Source organism: Macrobrachium rosenbergii, chromosome 54 (genome assembly GCF_040412425.1).
Source record: "Macrobrachium rosenbergii isolate ZJJX-2024 chromosome 54, ASM4041242v1, whole genome shotgun sequence".
Classification (NCBI taxonomy): Eukaryota; Metazoa; Arthropoda; class Malacostraca; order Decapoda; family Palaemonidae; genus Macrobrachium; species Macrobrachium rosenbergii.
In genome coordinates this window covers 14878533-14905318 of record NC_089794.1, presented here as the reverse complement: position 1 = coordinate 14905318, position 26786 = coordinate 14878533, and the positions used below count along the sequence as shown (strand labels likewise).

At 37.2% G+C, this 26786-nt stretch overlaps 1 protein-coding gene across 5 annotated transcripts in view; it reads right to left on the bottom strand.

Annotated features, from left to right (window-relative positions):
• Window positions 1-389: 389 nt before the first annotated feature.
• LOC136834771 (uncharacterized) overlaps window positions 390-26786 on the bottom strand; it is a 42908-nt gene continuing 16511 nt past the window's right edge. For 3 of the 5 annotated variants that reach the window (XM_067097398.1, XM_067097399.1, XM_067097400.1), the window contains exons 6-9: window positions 10577-11333; window positions 6272-6393; window positions 5153-5632; window positions 390-1859 (exon numbers count right to left, since the gene is read on the bottom strand). In XM_067097398.1, the coding sequence (XP_066953499.1) occupies window positions 1275-1859; window positions 5153-5632; window positions 6272-6393; window positions 10577-11333 (1944 nt within the window). In that variant the 3' untranslated portion in view covers window positions 390-1274. The remainder of the gene's footprint in view (window positions 1860-5152; window positions 5633-6271; window positions 6394-10576; window positions 11334-26786) is intronic. The other 2 variants (XM_067097401.1, XM_067097402.1) reach the window with 2 other exon arrangements.

Here is a 26786-nt window from a genome sequence, read left to right as displayed (position 1 = left end):
AAAAGCAAAAAAAAATACAGTAATAGTCAACAAGGCTAAATTACTTAGGATGAAAACCTCAAGCATCATTGTTCTTTAAAAAAAGTTAACTGACTTCAAAGTCTCACTGCTGCTCATACTGATCTCTTATGGCCTGTTGTAAATCTCTATGCAGCAACTTTACGAATGAGGGTGCAGGCTTTATGCCTCAATGAATTTTCTTGGGAGCTTCTATCTCCCAAGGTGTTTGGATATTCATTTGTTTTTAATTGTAATTTGGATAATGACATACAGTGTTCAAGAGTTAAATGTTATTTGGGTTCTGACTTTCAACGACCTAAGCAAATGGATTATTGGCAGTCTACTGCCTCCATACACTCAACTGGGCAAATGAAAAGAAAGGAACAATATCTGCGGCATATTTTAATGGGTAATTATCAAGAACATAGCTTATTCCCCCTCGTCAGAGAAATATTGAATTCATCATTACAATAGTTCAGGATCTTGAGCAATGCAATAAATGCGTTATGGGATAATCGACTGTTACAAAGCAATGCCAATGTCAGGCATTAAAGAGCACTAAATCATATATCTTTATAAAGATCCCTTCTTCGAAAAACACCTGATGACATACAATATATATATATATATATATATATATATATATATATATATATATATATATATATATATATATATATATATATATACAGCCCATGTGCTCACATGGTCTAATGATAAGAGAAATTGTTTTATGTAAACATTTTAAAAAATACTGCACGTGGCCATACACTGTAATACATTTCTGCCCAGAAGACAACAGATTTGTTATACAAGATACACCATTGAATTTGAAACTCGGGGGCGGTATATACTTTTGACACTGGTGCTCAAATCAATTAATAACATGATACTTAATAGCAATTTTTTTTCTTGAGCATCAACATACCATTTGGCTCTGTTCAGTTTCAAGAAACTGTAGACTACAAGTGACTTCCAACTGTAGTATTATTTCCACTGACTACTAACTGTAGCACTGCTTCCACAACAAAATATTTCACCTCTAATTCTTACAAACTTATATTCCCTTCTTCTACAAAAGTTGTACAAAATGTGTACATATAAATTATCATATTTACCTTAAACGATAGTGCTTATAATTACAGACTACTGAAAGTTACCCACTGGATACTCATTAAAACTCTCTTACACACACAACTGAAAGTTAACTAATGGATGCTTATCAAAAGAAACTTGCACCTCTGCAACATTTAATTCAATGAGTACTTCATTCTTCACATCAATCCATTTTCAGCACAAACATCCATTAGCTTCATGAAGCTTACAAGCGCTTTAGAAGGCGATGTTGAATATTTAAAGGCGACCTCTGACGCTCCACAAAGATGTCTAAATTCTTGTTTAGAGATGGGTTCCTCTTGCGCTACCTTGTTTTGCATTCGTTGCAAAACATCAAGGGCTGACATTACCTTTTCAGAAATAATCCTCAGTTCAAAAGCTGTCTTGATATCTAATTTTCCTCTCAGTCTTTCAAAACATTCATGGCAATACATTCCCACATCGGGAAAAGGTTTCTTGCAATTTACACATGAACACACAATTCCAGGTAGATGTGGCAAAGTTGGCCAGCTCTCCTCACAAGCTTGACAGCTACAGACGATGTTATGGACAGGCACTAACTTTCCTTTTCTTTCCTGCTTAGGTTCAATGCTGAAGTCAGCTACATAGGAAATTGTCAGTTCCTCGCCAGCTGCAACAGGTCTGACAGCATACCAGAATGACTCTCGACCAAAACGTTTGGAGGACATAACAGGTGAGCAGGAGTGGTTGATCAGACTTTTCGCTGGGTACAGTTCAAACACCTGCGAATATAAAGGAACAAAGAGCTAGGAATACTCAGAAATAATTATGCCTGCTGTCCAGAAATAATCAAGCCTACTTTTCAGAAACTATTTACGAGTCGTTGTGAAGATTACACTGATAAACATCGAACTGTTGGAAAAGCATTTGCATTGCATATACACATATACGATATTTAAAAAAAATAAAAAAAATTTAATTATGTTTTTATTAAATTGCACTAAAAAGCAAAAAAATTATTTTTTATGACACACGGATTTTTTTACAATTGATCATTTTTTCCAAAATAAAAGCGTGGGCCCCAAACATGGAAGTATAAATGGTACAAGAAATAAAAAAATATATATATATTTCTTTTCGTGTAGCATTTCCTACCATGTTTGGGGACCACGCTTTTATTTTTGTAGACATGATTAATTGTAAGAAAATCCTGGTGTGTCAAAAAAATACTTTTTACTTTTTAGTATATTTTAATAAAAGTGTTTGGAATTTTTTAATAATTTTTTATTACTTTTTAGTTTTGGCATAAACTGCAACCGATTTATAATTGTAATTAACGAAACTGATATCCGTTTACGGTGAAAGGGGTGGGAAGGAGGAGGGTAAGGGAGGGAAGAGGGAAGGGAGTGAAGGGGAAGGGGGAAGGAGAAGTAGGAAGGTGGGGGGGAAGAGGGAAGGAGAAGTAGGAAGGTGGGGAAGGGGAATGCGAGGGGAGGAGGAGATGGGAAGGGGAAGGGGGAAGGGGAGGGAAGATGGAGGAGGGGAGGAAAATGTGAAGGGGATGGAGGAGAGGGAAATGGGATGGGGAGGAAAGGGGAGGGGGAAGGGGTAGGGGGAGGGAAAGTGGGAAGGGAAGGGGAGGGAAGGTGGTGATGGAAGAAGGAAGGGGAGGGAAGAGAGAAGGGAAGAAAGGGCACAGCTAAATTAACACTTGATCATGTGCTCTAGAATGGGGTGGGGAGGGGAAGGGAGCGGGGAAGGAGGGGAGGGGGAAGATGGAATGGAGGAGAACAGAAGAGGGGAGGGGAGGGTGAGGACACAGCTAAACTAACACTTGACCACTGCTCCGGAAGGGGGAGGAAAGGGGATGGGAGGGAGAGGGAAGGGGAAGAGGAAGTCAGCTAAATTAACACTTGATTGCATGCTCTGGGAGGGGAGGGGATGGGAGGAGAAGGATGAGGTGAAGGGGTGGGGATGGAAGAGGGAAGGAAGGGGAAGGGAAGAAGGAAGGGGAGAGGAGGAAACAGCTAAATTAACTCTTGATCGTGTGCTTCGGAAGAGGGAGGGGAAGTGGTAGGGGAGGGGAAAGGGATGTGAGAGGTAAGGGGAGGGGAAAGGGATGTGAGGGGTAAGGGGAGTGGGAGTGAAGAGAGAAGGCGAGGGGGACACAGCTAAATTAACACTTGATCGTGGGTTTAGAAAGGGGAGGGAGGGGAGGGGATGGAAAAAGGAAGGGAGGGGAGGACGCAGCTAAATTAACACTTGATCATATGCTCCAGAAAGGGGGAGGGGAAGGGAGAGGCGAAGGGAAGGACACAGCTAAATTAACACTTGATCGTGTGCTTAGGAAATGGGGGGAAGGGGGGAGGGGAGTGTGAGAGAAGCGATGGGGAGGACACGGCTAAATTAACACTTGATCGTGTGCTCCAGAAGGGGGGGAGGGGGAGGGGAAGGGAAGGGGGCAATGGGAGGGGCAAGGGTTAAGGGAAGGGGGCAAGGGGAGGGGGATGGAAGAGGGAAGGGGAGGGGAGGACAGCTAAAATGACATTTCATCGCTTGCCGTGGGAGGGGTAATGTAGGGGAATGGAAGAGGGAAGGGGGACAGCTAAATTAACACTTGATCGTGTGCTTCAGAAGGGGGGGTGAAGTGAGGGGAAGGGGATGGAAGGGGAAGGGAGGACACAGCTAAATTAACACAATATGCTCTGGAAAGGGAGGGGAGGGGAAGAGGAGGGGGAATGGAGGGGAGGACACAGCTAAATTAACACTTGATCGTGTGCTTTGGAAGGGGGAAGAGTATGGGAAGGAGGAAGGGATGGAAGAGGGAAGGGGAGGGGAAGAAGGGTGGAGGAGGGAAGGGGAAGAGGAGTGGGACACAGCTAAATTAACACTTGAACGTGTGGGGGGGGGTAGGGAGGGGGTAGGGGGAGGGGATGGAAGAGGGAAGGGGAGGGGTTATATAGAACATAGATTCTACCAAGTAAAAAAAGTTGTGAAAAATCTGAAGTTTCATACAAATCCTGAGATACTGGGAGAGGTCACTGTAGGGTCATTAAATGCCACTGCTGACCTACTGATCACGTCAGGTTTATTGTCACCAGGATTGAGTAACCATGCAAAATTTCAAGTCCATCAGACGAAGGGAACAGGTCGAAAATTGAGCTACAAGATTTGACCCAAACAGACCGGCAGATGGACAGACAGACGCAGAAGTCAAGTTAAATAAAAGCATGCAATAAAAACTGAATACATTGTATAAACTTCCATTTGTGTGACCTCATTTTGTCACTATAAACTTAGATGCTGAGAGTACTCGAGATCATTGCAAATTTGTAAATATATTTAATGATCATACTGAAATTTGTAAATTTTCAAAATAAAACATCTAGTCCTACCAAACAACATCAAATACATGGTTTCCTTTGTGCTGAACTTGAAATGAGGAAAAAAATTTGAAGAGGCAAGTATGTAGAAAAACGTAAAAAAATAGCTGAAAAAAAAGAGGCATGCATAAGAATGGTATAATGAGGAAACTATAAACATACAAAAATCAGGACGATTTGCTGTAAGAGGATAACGATCCAACAACCAAAAGACAAAAATCAAAAAAATATGAAATATAAATGACACCTGAAGATCTCCAGAGTCTGGGAGAGGAAAACAGTCAAGGAAGGGAAACATGGAATTGTTAGCGGGTCACATGTACAGTATTGGATACATAACAGCTTGCTTGAACACACATGGAAAAGCAAAGCGCAAAACATTGGCTGTACCATGTCTCAAGTGCGTTATTTGACATTATAAAGTCTTTTTCTATTCCATATGCAGAGCTCTCTACTGTCACAACGGGCTGCACTGGGTGCAACTTTACATGAATACATTTTGCTAGAAATTGTGCAACGAAGCAAGATTAAAATTATTCAAAGAAATAATGGAACAAGACAAAACTTCCTGTAAAAATGACACAATACAAAGTTTATAGTGTTCAACATGTAAACAAGAGAAGGCCAACTTTAAGATTACTGATCAGCTATGAAGTCTTGCATTCCTGTGATAACAACTCATTATTACTAACCCCTCTCTCTTGCGATACAAACGAATTCTGAGTAAACTTTGCATAGTTGTTGACTAGAATCTTGCATGTTTCCAAAAAATCTTCTTTAGTCACTGGTTCAGGTACGCCTGATTCATTAACAAAGAACCTTTTGCTAAACTCCAAGAGTCTGGCCAACCGAAATGCATTCATGCATTCTGATATCACTTCTTCAAAAGGAAAAGTTTCCAAGCCTTGAAGAAGATGGTAAACAGACTGAAAAGAGGATGACCTGTATTTTCCACTTTTATCAAATCCTAACTGTTCGGGAAGAATTGGTTTATCCATCTTCAGTTTATTGTGCATAGATTTTATTTGATTGAAGTTCCAAGTTTTCAGTAATTTATAGGAACGTGCCAATGTTCCCAGTCCATAGGCAAGTACTGAGCTCAGGATCTTGCACTCTAACCAATGGTCTTCTGAAAGGCCCTTTACCCGACAGGACTTGCTGCAGAATACTACCTGGAAGATAAGAGGAACTGAATGAAAAAAAAATCAGAGTACTTTTAAATCCTAGATGAATAACACACACACAAAAAAAAACTCTTTAACAAGTTTGTTTTTAAACTGCTAATCTCGGGCTTTAGAATTTGGGTTGGAAAACAGAGCACCTCAAATTACGTCCAATACATCCAATAAAAAATTTCCTCCTCAAGAGAATTTTTAATTGGTTTTAAATTGATTTTAAAAAGAGCTTCAGCCACTGTAATTCACATCTAACAACTATTGCCATGACTTTACAAAACCAGACAGATTTTAAATTTCATTAAAAGTTAACCTAGTTCTAGCTATGTACTTTATTCACTGGTAATACTTGCAAACTACCTGGGAACATCAAAACAACAATAAAAATGTTTCACCTATTTATCAACTGATGTAACTGACATACTAATGCATTAACTACTACTGTACTTCAACAATTACATCTATTTAATTCGAACTAGTTCATTACAAAGATAACTTTCACTACTTGTAATTTGAAACTAACTTTTGAGTCATGACAACTACTAGCTTGTTTGTATATTCTCTAGGAACACCTGAATACAAAATGTTATACCTGGATATGAAATATACTTTTACAAAGTAACAAAGGTACACTACCTGGGAACATCCAGGACAAGGAAGAGGGTTCACACATAGGAGAGTACAAGTGGAACAATTTGTAGTTAGCAGATCCTGCTCAAGAACAGCAGCAAAAGACCTCTCCACACCTAGGACCTCACCTGCAGGTGCAAATTTAAGATAAATTCAGATTGGTGTTGTATTCTTCAAACTGTTTTTCCCAACAATATCCAAAAAGAACGACTTCTCTTTACCTTCAGAATAACTTGCATCATACATCCAAAGGATTTATAATTCTATTTGACTGTAAGTTGCCGCTAAGGTGCAGTGATTTCAATACTTCGAGGTATTTATGGCATAATAATTAAGCATGGATTGATGGGGTAGGCTATTTATGGCTTAGCAATTCAGCAAGGTTTGATTAAATAAATAAATAAATGAATAAATATAAAATATAATATATATATATATATATATATATATATATATATATATATATATATATATATATATATATATATATATATATATATACTGTAACATGGGTAACCACTTTATAAGCAAACCCAACTCCCCAAATGATTTGTAATTTAAAAAAGTATTTTTCTTATTGATAACTAATGGAGGAAGGGAGTGAGAAACTCAGCCCCTACCTAACTTTCTCTCCATACTCCCCTTTTGACACATCTCTGACCTTTCTTAAGAACTGGTGGCTGCTTGAAATTGCCTCCTTTCAGGTAAATGGCAAATGGAGACGGAAGTCTGCTGAAATCGGCCAGAAAGGACGTCCCACATAAAAACTGGCGAACATGGGATGCCAGAGTTCACCAGGATTTAGAAGGTCTTGACATAGAAAGCGAGGTGACTGAGATGCCATCTTGCAATCCCAGTGCCCTTTGGAAGGAGCAAGAAATTAAGCCTCCAAAGTCATAAGAAGCCTGAGACAACTGGCCTCGATCTCAGAACCCTACAGGTAGCAGAACAACACACATCCCCTTGCGTGCTCCTTATCTTTTGGTCACCCAGTCCCATTATCCATGCATTCCCACTAAACTCATCCCTCCAACCCTGGAGAAATTCAACGAGGCTCTCCATCGCTCCATTATAAGGGAAAGTCCTGATTCGAGGTTCTTTCAAACAGTCACGTATCTTTAATCTTTCCCAGCACTTTCATTTTCTCTTCTGAAGAGCAAGTTATCACAAAGACCTGACTCACCTAGCTCAGTGTGAATTTTAATGCAAGCACATCGCAATAGAATCGAGTTATCTTGGCACCATATGTCCAATGCTAGATTTGCTCAAAATAGTTGTAATTATCCTTGTGTAACCGCTGACATAATCTAATTGCACATGGTATTCCTAGCTGTGGAAACAATTGCTTGTCTTGTGCTTCTAACCAATTCTTCAGTATCCTTTTCAAGAGGATTATTCACAGATTCTTCGATAACTGGACAAGTGTTGTAATATCTAACCACGTGGCAGACCACCGTTGTACCTGCTTATCATTCCCGGTCTTTTCACTGACATGTTTAATTGTAAATATATTCCATTTAAAATAAATGAGGTACGGCCTTCAGCCCAACTGTTCTCTATTTAAGTTCCTACCTGAACTACCTGAATAGCAATTGCAGTCAAAATCTCAAGGTTAGCCCCCTGTTCATCAGCTAGACCCCCAGATTGGCTCCCTGGACAAGGAGTACAGTAAGTAGGCCAGGCAAGAACATAATATATATACAGTATATATATACATACATGTGTGTGTATGTATATATATATATATATATATATATATATATATATATATATATATATATATATATATATATATATATATATAATATATATATATATATATATATAAATATTCTGCTGTTCGCCCTCGATGCATTTATTTGTAGTAATATCAGACTGACCAAGGCGGGAGAAAACAGTTGTCTCGGCCGAGTCAGTGTAGGACATTCAAAACTTAATGCCCATTCATAGCAAGGATAGGTAGCATTAGGGACTTAACCCCATAGGAAAAGTTTCCACAATTAACCTTATGGTACACGGATGTTTTTGACAAAATTTCAGACCCTGAGGGCATGGGCACCGCTCCTGTATCTGACCCCCAACGAGGTCAGCAGAGAGAAACAGACCGCCGTCACGAATGCACATCTGAAGCGTTTCGGCTCCTTCACTTTTTGTCTATAGTCTCATGTTACTAGTGATGTGGCGAATTCATCCCAGAACTTCCGATCATCCGTTGATGCTCAGCAACCTTCGTATAATGGTTAAGTCTGGAATTTTCGTTCAAAACTTCGTCGAGTTACTAGTATCTCTTCCTATATTTCTAGTTTCCTTTGTTCCATTCTTCCGCCACCATAAATAACCAAGCACATTTTGCTTTCACGAAGCCTAGATTAAGCATATTTTTTTTATTGTTTAGCAACATTCAACTATTCCAGTGAATTAACTAGGAATTTGGGAAGGTTAAGCAAGTCATTTTACATTCTTTATGCAGCCATGTGTCTCGAATCCATTGCGTTTTTAAAACAATATTAACGAGCAGAGATTGACTGCATCCGAAGTCGGGCGATGGTGAACGTAAAGTCCTTATTTACTGTATTTTCTTCGTGTCGAGGGTTCTCCTCAGCTGGCGACCTAATTTCATTCATAACAGCTGTCTTGGAGGTTAATTTGTAGCTTCCATTGACAGGTTATGTGTGTCCTTGGCACGCAGGGCCGCATAAATTATGTTAACCAAGTAATAAACTCATCAGCCAAGCCCTCATAGGTAACTATATATATATATATATATATATATATATATATATATATATATATATATATATATATATATATATATATATATATATATTACAAACATCAAGGCTTTCAAATAAAATGGGACATAAGTGCTTTCACATAATCTATACCATCCATGACACTTCCCGCAATTTTAGATTATCTAAGACCACCCAATCTACTCTCTTAATATTACATTATTTTCTGACTTACTGCATTACGAGTAGGTCATCTCAACAGTTATCATTTCCCTCCTTTTACTGAAGCATACTTCTGTTCAACAACTGTAATTTCATTCTGCAAATCAAACTTTAAAAACTCATTATAAATTCTACCTTTTTTGTTTCTCTAGGCACACTTTAGTAAGGTGTACTACTTTCCTCAGGTCTTCCACTCGAAAGCTGTGCCCTATGATACGAAGCAAAAGTCAAGTTTTACTGAGGAGTATTCCAGACCTTTCTAAAAGCAAACCAAAATCAGGGTCCCTCTTATTCTAACATTAGTTGATACAGATGGTACCTTGGAGTTGTATGTACTTTTGTTCCTTATATTTTTGGTATCTATTTTTGGTATCTGTAGTTTTGCACCGAAAATGTGGTTCCTCTTAACATCGGAATGGCACTACAATACATGTTCTCTACAACTCACTGTACTCATCAACTGCATCACACCCTACATGTTGCACTAAAAGTTCATTTTTTTCCTCAAATTGTCACACAGGAATGCTCCTAACACAAATGCTGAATATATACTTAAATTTGATTAACTAAATTCCAGACATTACTGTAAAAATACATGTTATTGCCAACTCTCTGATATTTGTAACATGCTCATAATTCGTTTCTTTAAGTTATAGTACAATCTACCATTTGAAGGACAAATGAGTGTTATGCAATTCTTTTTCCATTTCATTTCTTACGCTAATTTTACTCGATTTAAATCGAATTTCATTTCTTGACATTCACCTAAACCATACAATACAAGCTCTAAATTTACTCTTTATAGCGATGATGCTTCCTTTAAAAAAAAAAAAAAAAAGTGTACCTTAGTTTTACCAGACCACTGAGCTGATTAACAGCTCTCCTAGGGCTGGCCCGAAGGACTAGACTTATTCTACGTGGCTAAGAACCAATTAGTTACATAGCAACGGGGCCTACAGCTTATTGTGGAATCCGAACCACATTATAGTGAAAATGAATTTCTATCACCAGAAATATATTCCTCTAACTCTTCATCTGCCGGCCGGAGACTCGAACTCAACTCTTCATCAGCCGGCCGGAGACTCAAACTCGGACCTGGTGAGTTCTAGTCCACAGCTCTACCGACTCGCCCAACGAAGAGCTGATGCTTCCTTTAAAAAAGCCACTTTGTATAAATTGAAGGAGAAGACTTTACATAACAATTAAGAGTTAGGAGACTATCATTTAGATTAGAAAATCAATGACGAAAGGACAGTGGTTATACAACAACTGAGTGAGACAGAGATAATGTATATGGTGTCCTAAAACATTATGGTATAATACAGTACTAGTCATGTTTTAATAGAATTTTACTCACCTGGTTTTATATCTTTTGTTGCAACAAAGCCTCTCCCTTTATCGGGCCAATAAGAAACTTTGACAGCACTACTGACAGCTGGCATGCAAGGATTAGGATCTTTCATCACTGGCGGCTTCAGAGCTTGGTAGAACTTCACTTGCCTAAGCAAGTCACTTAGGATACAACTCTCAAGATTCTCATCAGCAAAATTTCTACGGCTGCAGTTTGATTCCTTCTCCCGCCTTTGTACTTCTTGGCACTTTAACCGTCTTGCCTCTAGTTTTGGGCGCAGTTCTTCGGGATATCCATACTCGAGGGCTAGATCAATATCTTCCAAACACTTCTCATACGCACCTATATCAAGCATAACTGCTGATCTATTTGCAAATCCTTTTCCTAAGGCACTACATTTCTCCAAAGCAACGCCACCATACCTAGCAGGGTCGATGCGAGGAAAACCAAACTCTGCATCACCTTCAGTTTCTTCAATTCTGACATTACTCAAAACTGGATGCGGTGCAGCCATGATACTCAGATTGTAGGAATCTAGAGCTTTTGCATATTTCTTTGCCTTGTAACACTCATTACCAAGCAATCGTAACATATCAGCTCTATCTTCAGACTTTACTGATTCTTCTAAGGCCTTGCAATCAAACTGATCATTGTCCCAAGCCCAATCCAAGATTTCATCCAAGCACTGTTCTCCCCGATAATGAACAAGGGTAAGCTTGGGGGCCAGTCTGCCAAAGTCAAAACTTGCCATTTCTTCAAGTTCCTGTAAATTAATATGAATAATGACATATAAGCGCTAGCAATATACAGTAAACAGATCCACAGGTATAAGCAATGTATGGTTCAATGATTTAATTCTGTAATGTCAATTTGGTAGTAAACACTCTACTCGAGTTTACTAACAAATTATTTATAAGGTACCCAAGTACCACGTGACATCCACAGGTATACTCAATTTTTTTTCAAAAATACTATCATTTGGATATCAAATGTGTTGTTTTATCTAGTCCCGTTCATTTTTCGTATGTACAAGGTCGTTTAGTATCGATACCTTTACCCATCTTCTGCCTTACCACTTTCAACAATACATGCTACAAATCTTTAAAATACTTTTTAAAAACCAGTATTATGAACTAATTTTTAAAAAAATCTTTAATAATTGATCAAACTTTAAAAACGACTAAAAAATGCTTATAGGGCACCAATACAACTGAAACCAAGTTAAAGTACTCTTAAAATAAATACCTAAGGTATAGTACTCTTAACATAAATTTCTGTCACCTAAATGTTACTACATTACTAAACATTAATAATTTATACAGATTTAACACAAATTATTATCTCAAAATACACAAAACAGGTGTAGTTTTATACTACTGCAACCTGTCAAACAACAAACACTGTTACATGAACTTTCACTAAATTTTTGTCATTGTAGATATCTAAATTCCCCAAATTATTTAGCAGTCAAAGACTAAATGGAATTTACTCAAGGTTTAGAGTGGTAACTAGAAAATAAACATCTCCAAAAGACTGAGTTTCTACAAAGCACAGAAATGGAGAGGGGGAGCAGGAAGGGGGGGGGGGCCTCAATGTCAATCAGAATTGAGAAATTGCACGGAAGGAACAAAGGAAGGATGTACAGAAAAGTATGCCAACAGCATGGAATTACAGCTCATATATATTACCTATGCCTTGTCGAGTTGCTAGATGTTTCTCAGCTGGGTGTCACGATAACGGAAATCCATGAGTGCCAAAAGTACCAGCTGGCTAGAGTACCAGGTGGGTAGAAACAAGAGGGAAATGAAATTGGACCACTTGGACCACTTGAGTGAGTACAGTCCACAACTGGTTTTTTTTTCTGAGGGGGGATTGGATTTGTGAAGTAAAGAGTACAATTAAGTGGTCGAATTATGGTAAGTCACCAGTAACTGATGTGACCGCAAGTGAAATGCCGAATTACAGTGGTGAAATCATTATTGAGTGGCTGCCCAGGTTGTGTAATCCACTCCTGGATGAGAAAAAGCTTCTGACAAATTGTTTCAGAAGAATTATTGACTGCATGTCTATGCACAAATTATACATCAGACTAAAAGAAATAGTATACAGAAATAAACTACTATATATAACAGTTAAGATGTATGGTAGGGTTATCATTGAGGATGTAGGATTTTGATTCAGAAAATAAGCACTGGTTGCTATGAAACATTTAAGGGAGAAATTTTTAGAATACATAGGGGTAAATTCTGTACAAAGTAAATCCGGACTATAAAAATCTTAATACTGTCTGTGCATGGGAGAGTGGTTTAGTGCCAAATTAATGTGAAATAAGTCTATAACACCTAAGGCCATTCAATAGCTTAACGCAGAGAGAGATGTAGAAGTCTAAGGAAGAGCAAAGGATGTAGGCACAAGGAAGTGGGAAAAGAAACTTTCATGAATAACGTGTACAATGGTTGAAAGGTTTGCATGACACAAGTAAAAATTGGATAGTGAATAAAAACCTTGCAAAAAGAACATGTAAGCTGCAAAAGTTAAAACACAAAACAGAAACAATAAGCAGGGCCTGGTAATATATAGGTGAGCAAATGGAGACAACTGACCTGCAGAAGAACTTGGGTGCAAATGTAACAGATCATGGTAGACAATGAGAGGGGTTAAAGTTAAGTATACCTTAGTTTAACCATACCACTGAGCTGATTAACAGCTCTCCTAGGGCTGGCCCGAAGGATCAGATTTAGTCTACGTGGCTAGGAACCAACTGGTTACCTAGCAACGGGACCTACAGCTTATTGTGGAATCCGAACCACATTATGACGAGAAATGAATTGCTATCACCAGAAATAAATTACTCTAATTCCTCACTGGCCGGTCGGAGAATCGAACGCTGAGCCAACAGCTTGCTAGCCGAGAACTATATCCACCCCTCCAATAAGGAACTCAATGAGAGGGGGTGAATCAAAGGATTGCTGAGGCAAGACTGCTGAGAGTGTTATTTATGGAGGCGAAATGTGGTCGTTTAATGAGAATGAAAGCAAAATACTTGATGGTAATGAAAAGAATTACATGGGTAGTGTAGTTGCAGTATGGAATAATTGATGGCAGAGGGCGGATATCAAGATGGAAGAGACTATGAATGGAGGTAGGGGCCGAGGGGGCGCTGCAAAGAAGTAGTATACCTTAGCTTAACCAGAACACTGAGCTGATTAACAGCTCTCCTAGGGCTGGCCCGAAGGATTAGACTTATTTTACGTGGCTAAGAACCAATTGGTTACTTAGCAACGGGACCTACAGCTTATTGTGGAGAACCTTTAGTAAAGCCCACGCCTTAGTGCACCCCGTGAGGTGCAATGAGGGCTTCCCCCCTCCCCCCGACCCCACCCAACGGCTGTTCTCCTGTGAAGCGACCTCTGGAGGATTTTAATACTAGCACCACTCCCATGAGTGCCGTGTTCATTACAAACTCACTGGAATGAAAGGTATAACATCGACAAAAGAAGGCAAATGTTTTGGTAAAAGTAAAATCTGCTGTACATCTGGGCATGAGTTCCGTGCTAACCATGTTACGGGGATCTATCATCACAGCATAAAACTACATAATCAATTAAAAGGTTGAATTAAAATACCATGTGTGTGTAGACATACATACATATATATACGTAATGTATAGCCTACATGTGTATACATATATATATGGACATATATATATGTATATTAATATACATAATATACATATCACATTTCTATGTATGTATATATATATATATATATATATATATATATATATATATATATATATATAATATATATGCAATTTTGTTGAATTCTATGGGTTTTTGATTGTTGATCAACTTATTAGTTTGACAATATTTTCTGAATAAGAAGTTGATCAACCATCAAAAAGCCATAGAATTCAACGAAATTTGCATACAAGAAAAACTTTGCCCCAAAAGTATGTATATATATATATATATATATATATATATATATATATATATATATATATATATAACATTTATAACACAATACACAGGAGCTACCATAGTTCCTAGAAAATACAATTAAAAGGATCACCTAAAATAAGCCGTTATTCAGTATAATTTGTACCATATTTTGGACACCCAAGTCTAATATCTATCTGAGGGCGTCACAGGGAGCATTCTGGTTCAGTACCAAAATAAAACGTATGGCTAAGGTTGTCATTAAAAACGAATTATAAAGCAGTTTCTGAAGCATTTGTATGTCCACGGTGCAAGCCAGCAGGAAACGTGATAAACAGTGCTTGGAGAGCCAGTCTTTTGTTATTCGATTGCCTGGTTCGTGGGAGATCGGAAATTATCCAATAGGGCGGGGATGATGTAGTATGTATGCTGTTTCATACAAAGTTTTGTGCACCACTTTCGTAATTACAAGCAGACCACCTGACGGACGGTGAAAATAACTCAACCACTCTGTCAGACCAAAAGCTTTGGTTATGAAGGCAACGCTACACTTGTAGTCAAGGTCAAACAGCAATGGCAACGTTGCACAACAGACTAACAAATAAATGTCACACTTCATAAATCACATTTCCACTATCTTATACTTTGCTGACTCAAATCAACATTACTTTTAACAGTAATTTCTAACGCTCTTCACCACTCGACACTTCTTCACAGATGTATAATCGGCAGTTTAGTCCCAGCACCGAGTGTTGCACACAACACCGTGAGGCGTCAACAGACTCGTCACCGCTCCTTCCCGTCAACGTACCAAGCCAGTATTACCAAATCCTCCACACCGCACTACCTCACTCTCACCTCAAGAAAACCAGCTCTTCTACGGCGAAATTATCGGCCACATTAAAGTAAAAGTTATATACGCGTTTACTGCAAGGAATATATTCACGTTACATGAAGAGTTTCTCCTTCCTGTTCCTACATATTTCAAATATATAATCCGGAGAGTCTCTTCTGGCAACATCGGAAATCTCTCATTCACTCGTACCGATCGCGTTCATTGCCTGACGCGTCCACTGATATCTGGGTGTTTATCAACCGTAGTAAAGGGCAAAACAACTATCTCTTTCTTTGGATTTATGTATGAATAAATAAACAAACTACATGTCTTACGAACAGTATAGTTTTGTACAAAATACTCAACGAAATATGCAGTTCCTACTGTAAATGATATGCAGTGAATGAACAAAAAATATGAATGCAATTCACAGACCCACCAGTCCCTCCTTGTGACCAGCGACATTGGGGAATTTTATGTACATACAGTATATATATATATATATATATATATATATATATATATATATATATATATATATATATATATATCACATTATTACCACAGGTGAAAAATAAGAAAAAGGGGTGTAGGTCTGACCGGTTTCGACTTTATTTCAAGCCATTGACGAAGGACTGATACAGAGTGTGAGAAGTCACAAATATATATACTACAAGAACAGTACTGACGAACATACACAACCGTTAGTACTGTTCTTGTAGTATATATATTTGTGACTTCTCACACTCTGTATCAGTCCTTCGTCAATGGCTTGGAAATAAAGTCGAAACCGGTCAGGACCTACACCCCGTTTCTTATTTTTCACCTGTGGTAATGTGTGATAAATGAATCACGTACAAAAGTGATAATAATCATATATATATATATATATATATATATATATATATATATATATATATATAATTTTTTTTTTCATGATATTGCCTTGTAATACGTATATCCTCCTATAATTTTGACATGTTTACTTTTTTCATGTGTTATGTTTAATGATAATGATTATTGAAGTGTCATATTTAGTTTCGCATCAGATCTCAAAAGTACTAATGATAACTTGATAGCATAATTTAGAATTGTTAATACAATTTTAATAGTAACGTAATTTGGAACGAATATCTTTCTTGGTAAAAGCGTAGTAAGTGAACACGTGTGTGTGTCCACCAGGGCTTCTTTCATTTCAATTGTCATCAGTTCAGATAAGAGCGAACGCTTTGTTTTGGGTTAGCGATGACAGATTTGCAAAACAAACGCCGATTCGTCCCATACGGGCTCGAGACGAGTGATTTCATGTTGTTACATGCGTTATTCGAGTCACGTATGCCACTTGGAGAGAAAGAATACATGTCCTGATCAATTACGTCATGTTTTGTAAGATTGCATTCAAAACGTTTTGCTGGGATGACGTAACTTTCTTCTAGAAGCTTCTCCATTGTCTCTCGCACCCAAAATGCTTTAGTGACGTCACCTCCCTGCTTCTAGAACTTTTGTATCTCGTACCCAAAATGCTTTAATGACATCATGTAATTGTTTCACGTATTACTGGAATCCTAAAATTTGTTTCATTCTGATTTCTGAGACCAGTCGATTTGGTTCCATTTCTCTCTCTCTCTCTCTCTCATTCCTAATTAGGAAGAGATTACTTTTAACGTAATTTTTGTGGTCACTTTTAACATTAACTTTTGAGACCTGAATTTAGCAAAGTTATTTAGTTCGTAACGGCGCCTGGTAAAAAAGTGTGTATTGTGTAACGCAGCTGCAGCAAGTGATTTACAGAGGTTTTCACAAGTTGTGTAAGGTAACGTGAAATTTTACTTATTGATACCATGGTATGATAAGTTAGGAAGTTGTGGTGTGATAAGTTAGGAAATTTTGAACAACTGAAATCATTATTGATAAATTTTATGTGTATTTTTGTGTGTTTTTCTATTTACAATTTCTTTATATTTTCACATTTTTTTTATGTTTGTGATGTAACATTTATTTACATAGCATTGTAAATATTTCTTGGTAATTTAACATTGCATACTTAATTTAACATTGCATACTTAATTTAACATTGCATATTTAATTTAACATTGCATACTTGATTTCATTTATTGAGATTTTCTTTTTAAATCTTGAGTAATTCTTGATAGTTTAAATTTTGCTTGATTAATTTAAATTCTTGATAAAATTTTTGTGAATTAGATTTGTTTCATAATTTAATTCAAGAATTCATTGAGTTTTGTGTTATTTTCAACTAATAGTAAATTTTTCAGATTGTGAATTCTAAATAAATGAATTCTAAATAATTGTGAATTTTAATTATAAACTTTGAATCTGAAAATAAATTTTTGTATTTAACATTTTTAGAAAAACAGTGTTTCATTTATTGACCATCAGTGAATAGGATTGATTGTGTGTGCATAAGGCAAAGTGATAAACATGTTTTGTTCTTTTAGTTTTACTAAAGTGAATTAAGACCAGGGAAACGGTTAGTTTTTTGATGGAGTGATGCCCTTTTACTCTAGAAGATTTCTAGTTTAATTTTTTATACCTCACACATATTCTGATGAACTTAGTTTGATTTTTCAAGTGATTGATAAATAAGTTTTTTCTTAAGGGATCACTGTCACCTTTAGAGTATTCAGTCGTAACAATTAATGTTATGAGAGTTCAGGTATCTGGCTGAAGTGAGGTATATTTTTGAATCTTGAGATTAATTGTGTAATAACCAGGTACTTGATACGCATCGTGACATTATATTGTTTGGTGCCCAGAGACCCGTGGAACAAAACGAAATATCACTCTGGTTTATGGTTTATACTGGTGGTGTTAAGGATATATTTTGATAGGAGAGTGACAACATAGTTATTTTTTACTTTGTATTGTGAATTATTTAGTTGAGTAACTTAGAGGAAATGGCTCTGTTCAATGTTCAGAGGTTTTTAGCAACTCCTTCCATCCAAGAGTTATCTGAATCCAACCTGACTAAGGCACAGTGGATTGCTTTAGCAGTAGCATGTGGGGGTAATGTGTCTAGTGGTATTATTAAGGCACAAATCAAATATATTGCAATCCAAGCATTGATGGACTCTGGTAAAGTAGATGAAGAGTTAGGTGAGGCGCAAGAATTGTTGAATGCAGCTGAGGCAGAATTTACAGATAAACATGAACAAAAGAAAGAGGAAAGTGATGCAGAAGCAGAGCTTAGACGTATAGAAGCAGAAGAAAATTTGATTAAGCTGAGGATACAGGCTGAAAGAGAGAAAATACAGGCAGAAAGAGAAAGAGAAGATAGAGAGAAAAGAGAAAGAAAGGAAAGAGAAGAAGAAAAAGCAGCAGAAGAAGAAAGAGAAAGAGCAAAAGAGGAGAGAGAAAGAGCAAAAGAGGAAAGAGAAAGAGCAAGGAAACAAGAAGATTATGAAAGAGAGATGAAATTGATAGAAGCCCGCTCCAAGTTACCTGTAACACCGTCTAACCCTACTCAAGGTAATTCAGACCCTGTATTTGATGTAGTAAGAGTGCAGAAATTAATTCCAAAATTTACAGAAGAAGCCCCAGATGAGTTTTTTGATCACTTTGAAAAAGTGGCTTCAGGTATGGGATGGCCAGAGGATAAATGGTCGGTCTTGTTACAGAGTGTTCTCATTGGTAAAGGAAGAAGTGCCTATTTAGCCGTATCAGCTGATCAGTGTAAAGAGTACAAGGTACTTAAACATAATGTGCTACAAGTTTACCAGATGACCCCTGAATATTATAATGAAAGATTCAGATCTTTGAGAAAGGATGACAAGATAACTTTCTTGGATTATGCTTACAAAGTAAGATGATGTTTTAGACGATGGTTGGAGGCTGCTAAAGTTAAATCTATGGACGAACTTGAAGAGTTAGTAGTCCTTGAACAATATCTTAGAGGAATTCCTGAACACATAAGAGCCTATTTAAGAGAGAGAGAGGTTAAGAAACTTGACAAAGCTGCTACACTGACCGAAGATTTTAATATAATTTCTAGCAAAAGAAATTATAATGTCAAGTACCAGAACCAACAACGCACAGGTTTCAGGTCTCATCCAAATTTCAGGAACATTATAACTGAAATCCTTCTAGTGGCTATGCCAATACAAAGTCAGGTAACATCCTCAGCAATTAAATGTTAAATCCTCATCATCCAGTCTGTTCTCAAGACAGATACAGAAGACTAATGTTGTCTGCTACAAGTGTGGAAGAGTAGGACACTACAGTCGAGATTGTTATCAGACACAACAGCAGACCAAACCAGTTGGTCAAGTGGTTAAAGGTAACCAGGTGAAGCAAACTACGAAGAGCAGTGTGGGGAAGACTGAGACTAAACAAGCAGAGTGTTTAGCAACCAGTGGAAATGTAACTTCAAGCAGTGAGTGGCTGAGCAGCTTGGAGGCTTTTAAGCCATATATCTATGAAGGTACGCTGACAACTCAAGGAGGAAGTGTGCAGGTACCAGTCAAGGTATTACGTGATACGGGGAGTAACCATAGTGTGGTAGTTCGTGGTGCTCACCCACATCTGGAGAAGAATCTCACTGGAGATTCAGTTATTTTGAAGGGTATAGGAGGAGAAGAGGTAACTCCTATATGCCGCTTGCATTTGTCCTGTGAATTGGTGACAGGAAATGTTGATTTTGCTGTAAAGGACTCACTAGCTGTTGAAGGTGTACATGTTTTACTGGGTAATGAAGTTGGTGGTGTACCATTTGTTCCTTGTCCTATAGTGACAGACAAACCGTTAAGGGTTAGTCCTACTGTAGATTTAGAGAAGAAAAACCCACACCTGTTTCCAAGTTGTGTAACTACCAGGAGTATGAAGAGAACTATGTCTGCAAGTGAAAATACTGAGGATTTACCTGCACTAAAAGAATCAAGTGAAGGATCTTTAAGATTAGAAGAACTGTTCCAGGAAAATGAAGTTTCCCCTAGTGTTAGTAATGAAGAGATTTCCCAAGAAGAAGAGGTTCCTGTTGTTATTGAAGAGACTCCGAGTAGTCAAAGAGTTCCTGAAGATAGTAATGAAACTACAGAAGCAGAGTTAGCAGATATGGAGAATTCAGCCCTTGAAGTTGGTCAAGTGACTAGAGAGAAGCTAATGAAACTGCAGAAGAAGGATACAACGTTGGCTGATTTGTTCTTCGGAGTTGTTGATCAAGAAGAGATGCAACAAACCTCTACCTGTTATTATCTAAAGGAAGGATTGTGAATGAGGAAGCATCGACCTACAGATATACCAGGAAATGCTGAATGGGGTGAATATCATCAAATTTTGATTCCATATCCATTAAGGAAACAAGTTGTAGCAGTAGCTCATGAGTGTGGACATATGGGAATCAGGAAGACTGTTGAGAAGATTATGAAGTATTTTTTCTGGCCTGGATTTCACAAGGATGTTAGCAGATTTTGCAGAGTGTGTTACACATGCCAGATAGCTGGAAAACCGAATGAAACCATTCAGAAAGCCCCCCTACAACCCATAGAAGTTAGAGGAGAACCCTTTAGCAAGGTAATTATAGATGTGGTTGGGCCACTTCCGAAAACAAAGAAAGGAAATGAATATCTATTAACATTAATGTGTCCAGTGACTAGGTATCCTGAGGCGATTCCTGTAAGAAGTATAAGTGCTAAGGTAATTGCTGAGAAGTTGGTGGAGTTTTTCTCCAAGTTTGGAATACCAGAAATTGTGCAAAGTGATAGAGGAACGAACTTTACTTCAAAATTATTCCAGGATGTCATGAACTTGTTAGGAGTAAAACAACAGTTATCAACTGCTTATCATCCAGAGACTCAAGGAGCCTTGGAAAGGTTCCACCAGACATTGAAAAATATGTTAACTAAGTATTGTAATGAATCAGGAAGAGAATGGGATGCTGGTTTACCTTTAATGTTATTTGAAGTTAGGAATGCTTATCAAGAAAGCATGGGATGTTCACCAAATGAAATGATTTTTGGTCGAGACATAAGAGGTCCATTGAAGATTCTTGCAGAGAATTGGGAAGAAAATCAAGAGGAAATCCAAGGAGAATATGTGAAGAACTTGAGGAAAAGGTTAAGAGAAATTAGAAAATTCTCTTTAGAAAATTTGAAAACAAGTCAAGAGAAAATGAAAAGAAAATATGATGCTAAGACTAAGCTAAGAAATTTTGATATTGGACAGCAAGTTCTAGTGTTCTTACCAGTGAAAAGATTTCCCCTTACCAATAAGTTTCAAGGTCCTTATAGGATAATAGAGAAGTTAAGTGATCGAACTTATGTGATTGAAACACCAGGAAGAAGGAAACGACAAAGGAAGATACATGTGAATCTTTTGAAACCTTACTTCTCAGAGACTAAAACTGAAACAGTGTCAATAACACAGACAACTTCATCTATAGAGGACGATGATGACTACGAATTGGGAGCTGAAAGCAAGATGAACAATTCTTCAATATTAGAAAATTTGGAAGATAAACTAAAACATCTGAGTGTTGAGCAAAGTAGTGAATTAAGTGAAGTGATTCAAAGTTTCCCTGAAATTTTCGCAGATGTACCTAGGCGTACCAATCTGACAAAGCATGAGATAAAGATCAGAGAAGATGGAAAACCTTTTAAAATGAGAGCTTATCGCTTATCACCTTTTCATCGAGATGTTTTGAAGAAAGAAGTTGAATATTTGTTGCAGCATGGATTAGCAGAACCCAGTTCAAGTCATTATAGTTCTCCTTGTGTGTTAGTGAAGAAACCAGATGGCTCATTTAGGATGTGTACTGATTATAGGAAACTGAATTCCATCAGTGTGGCTGACAATGATCCCTTGCCTCTAATTGATCAATTACTTGATAATATTGGGCAAGCCAAATTTGTTTCCAAGATAGACTTGTTGAAAGGATATTATCAAATTCCCTTAGATGAGAATGCTAAGTTGCTGTCAGCTTTCATTACTCCTTTTGGACTGTATCAATACACTGTTTTGCCGTTTGGTCTGATGAATGCACCTGCAACATTCCAGCGAGTGATGGATCAACTACTAGGATCAATAGAAGGAGTGGATGTATACCTTGATGACATTGTGATTTATTCTAATACATGGGAAGAACATCTGAAAATATTAAGAAAAGTGTTCAAGAAACTTCGGGAAGCAGGACTAACAATCAACTTACAAAAAAGTGAGTTTGGAAAGGCAACTGTACAGTATCTAGGATTTGAAGTTGGAAAAGGCCTTCTCACTCCTATTGATGCTAATGCAAAGGTATCCGTAAGGCTACCCCTCCTGCTACGAGGAAACAGCTACAAAGATTTTTGGGCATGGCTGGATTTTATCACCGATTCTGTCCAAATTTCTCAGCCGTAGTAGCTCCCTTAACTAACTTAACCAGTCCTAAAAGAAAGTTTGATTGGACTCCAGAATGTCAAGAATCATTTGAGAAGGTTAAAGCCATATTAACTTCAAGACCAGTGCTTCAAGCTCCAGACTTCAATAAAAAGTTTGTGATACAAGTTGATGCATCCGACTGTGGAATTGGAGCTGTTCTACTCCAAGAAGATGACAACAGAATCTTACATCCAGTATGTTTCATGTTTTCAAAGTTGAAAAAGCACCAGAAAACTTACTCAACAATCGAAAAAGAAACATTAGCATTAATCACAGCATTGAAAAAGTTTGAAGTGTATGTGAACCGACCTAGGAATGAAGAAATTTTAGTGTTGTCGGATCACAACCCAATCTCATTCATCAATAGGATGAAAAATAATAATATGAGACTGACCAGGTGGTCTTTATGCCTGCAACCGTATAATGTAAGTGTTAAACACATTTCAGGAAAAGATAATGTCATAGCAGATTATTTATCCCGTTGTGAATCGTGGGATTCAAACCCGGGATAAGTAATCTTCTCGGGGGAGGAATTTCATGATATTGCCTTGTAATATGTATATCCTCCTATAGTTTTGACATGTTTACTTTTTTCATGTGTTATGTTTAATGATAATGATTATTGAAGTGTCATATTTAGTTTCGCATCAGATCTCAAAAGTACTAATGATAACTTGATAGCGTAATTTAGAATTGTTAATACAATTTTAATAGTAACGTAATTTGGAACGAATATCTTTCTTGGTAAAGCGTAGTAAGTGAACACGTGTGTGTGTCCACCAGGGCTTCTTTCATTTCAATTGTCATCAGTTCAGATAAGATAACGCTTTGTTTTGGGTTAGCGATGACAGATTTGCAAAACAAACGCCGATTCGTCCCATACGGGCTCGAGACGAGTGATTTCATGTTGTTACATGCGTTATTCGAGTCACGTATGCCACTTGGAGAGAAAGAATACATGTCCTGATCAATTACGTCATGTTTTGTAAGATTGCATTCAAAACGTTTTGCTGGGATGACGTAACTTTCTTCTAGAAGCTTCTCCATTGTCTCTCGCACCCAAAATGCTTTAGTGACGTCACCTCCTGCTTCTAGAACTTTTTGTATCTCGTACCCAAAATGCTTTAATGACATCATGTAATTGTTTCACGTATTACTGGAATCCTAAAATTTGTTTCATTCTGATTTCTGAGACCAGTCGATTTGGTTCCATTTCTCTCTCTCTCTCTCTCATTCCTAATTAGGAAGAGATTACTTTTAACGTAATTTTTGTGGTCACTTTTAACATTAACTTTTGAGACCTGAATTTAGCAAAGTTATTTAGTTCGTGAACGGCGCCTGGTAAAAAAAGTGTGTATTGTGTAACGCAGCTGCAGCAAGTGATTTACAGAGGTTTTCACAAGTTGTGTAAGGTAACGTGAAATTTTACTTATTGATACCATGGTATGATAAGTTAGGAAGTTGTGGTGTGATAAGTTAGGAAATTTTGAACAACTGAAATCATTATTGATAAATTTTATGTGTATTTTTGTGTGTTTTTCTATTTACAATTTCTTTATATTTTCACATTTTTTTATGTTTGTGATGTAACATTTATTTACATAGCATTGTAAATATTTCTTGGTAATTTAACATTGCATACTTAATTTAACATTGCATACTTAATTTAACATTGCATACTTGATTTCATTTATTGAGATTTTCTTTTTAAATCTTGAGTAATTCTTGATAGTTTAAATTTTGCTTGATTAATTTAAATTCTTGATAAAATTTTTGTGAATTAGATTTGTTTCATAATTTAATTCAAGAATTCATTGAGTTTTGTGTTATTTTCAACTAATAGTAAATTTTTCAGATTGTGAATTCTAAATAAATGAATTCTAAATAATTGTGAATTTTAATTATAAACTTTGAATCTGAAAATAAATTTTTGTATTTAACATTTTTAGAAAAACAGTGTTTCATTTATTGACCATCAGTGAATAGGATTGATTGTGTGTGCATAAGGCAAAGTGATAAACATGTTTTGTTCTTTTAGTTTTGCTAAAGTGAATTAAAACCAGGGAAAAAGTTAAAGTTTTTTTATGGAGTGATGCCCTTTTACCCTAGAAGATTTCTAGTTTAATTTTTTATACCTCACACATATTCTGATGAACTTAGTTTGATTTTTCAAGTGACTGATAAATAAGTTTTTTCTTAAGAGATCACTGTTACCTTTAGAGTATTCAGTCGTAACAATTAATGTTATGAGAGTTCAGGTATCTGGCTGAAGTGAGGTATATTTTTGAATCTTGAGATTAGTTGTGTAATAACCAGGTACTTGATACGCATCGTGACTATATATATATATATATATATATATATATATATATATATATATATATATATATATATATATATATATATATATATATATATATATATATATATCTGTGTGTGTGTGTGTGTGTGTGTGTGTGTGTGTGTGTGTGTGTGTGTGTGTGTGTGTGTGTGTGTGTGTGTGTGTGTGTGTGTGTGTGTGTGTTTTGAAGCCAAACAAAAGAACTTATCGTGAAAGAACGGTCGCCGAAAACCGTAACCAGAAAAACAGGAATATATGTTGTTTCCAATTTTTCTTTGTGGGGGAGGGAGAATGCTTTCGGAAGGGGGGCTGGGGAGGAGGGGGTCGGGGTTGCGTGACAAAGTTGCTTCTACAATGGATAGGAAAACTGACTTTATAATGGACTCCCATTTACATACTAATAGTCTTTAGATTTATATCCGTGAATGATTTATTTATCAGATGGGAAACAGAGTTTTAAATATATTCATATTTCTGTTTCCCGAATGTTGTCACTAATTATGCTATCATGGGCAGAAGGAGAGAGAGATTTGTCAGGTACTTATTTCATCACTGAAATCATTCCGAGACTACCCAAAGCAGCGCCACAACTAATAATTGTACCTCTCCTCTCAGCAGCTTTGTTCAGATAGCCTACATGTGGGACTTCTCTAGCCCAGAAAGGATTGTAGATCTTATCCCTTCAGCCAAAAGGCGCCCCATTCAACAAATGGACCAGATCTTGCAACTTTCTACATATATCCACTTTAAAAGATATTTATTATGCCCTAAAAAACAAGGTCAGACAGGGTCATGACCTCTTTCTACACCCGTTTTAAGAACGATATCATTTCATCATCTATCTCTAAGATTCTCCGGTAGCAACGGCCAGCATTGGGTCAGCACATTCTTTCTCGTCAACTCCTCTCCCTGTATCTATCCTCAGTTCCTCGTTGGACGAGTCGGTAGAGTTCTCGGATAGCACTCTGCCAGGCCCGAGTTCGAGTCTCCGGCTGGCCAATGAGGAATTAGAGGAATTTATTTCTGGTGATAGACATTCATTTCTCGCTATAATGTGGTTCGGATTCCAAAATAAGCTGTAGGTCCCGTTGCTAGGTAACCAATTGGTTCTTAGCCACGTAAAATGAGTCTAATCCTTCGGGCCAGCCCTAGGAGAGCTGTTAATTAGCTTAGTGGTCGGTTAAACTAAGGTATACTTAACTTGTATCTATCCTCAAACAAAGGCTTACTGGATTAAAAGGCCGAGATACCAAACTAGACTTCATTTGTACAGTTAACGAAAGTATTTCAGCAAAAGCTACGGTCATGAAATGGAGTCTCTCACACCCCACAAAAATGGAAGTCGTAACTAGAGGAAACTCGGATTCACAATCGAATTAATGATTCTAGACCTACCAATACAAGTGACTAACACCCCAGTCACCAAACAAAAAAAAAAGGTCATGATTACTCGAGACCAAAATAAATGTCATATAGTATGTTTAAAGTATACCTTAGTTTTACCAGACCACTGAGCTGATTAACAGCTCTCCTAGGGCTGGCCCGAAGGATTAGACTTATTTTTACGTGGCTAACAACCAATTGGTTACTTAGCAACGGGACCTACAGCTTATTGTGGAATCCGAACCACATTATAGCGAGAAATGAATTCCTATCACCAGAAATAAATTTCTCTAACTCTTCATCAGCCGGCCGCGGGAACTGAACTCCGGTCCATCGAGCGAC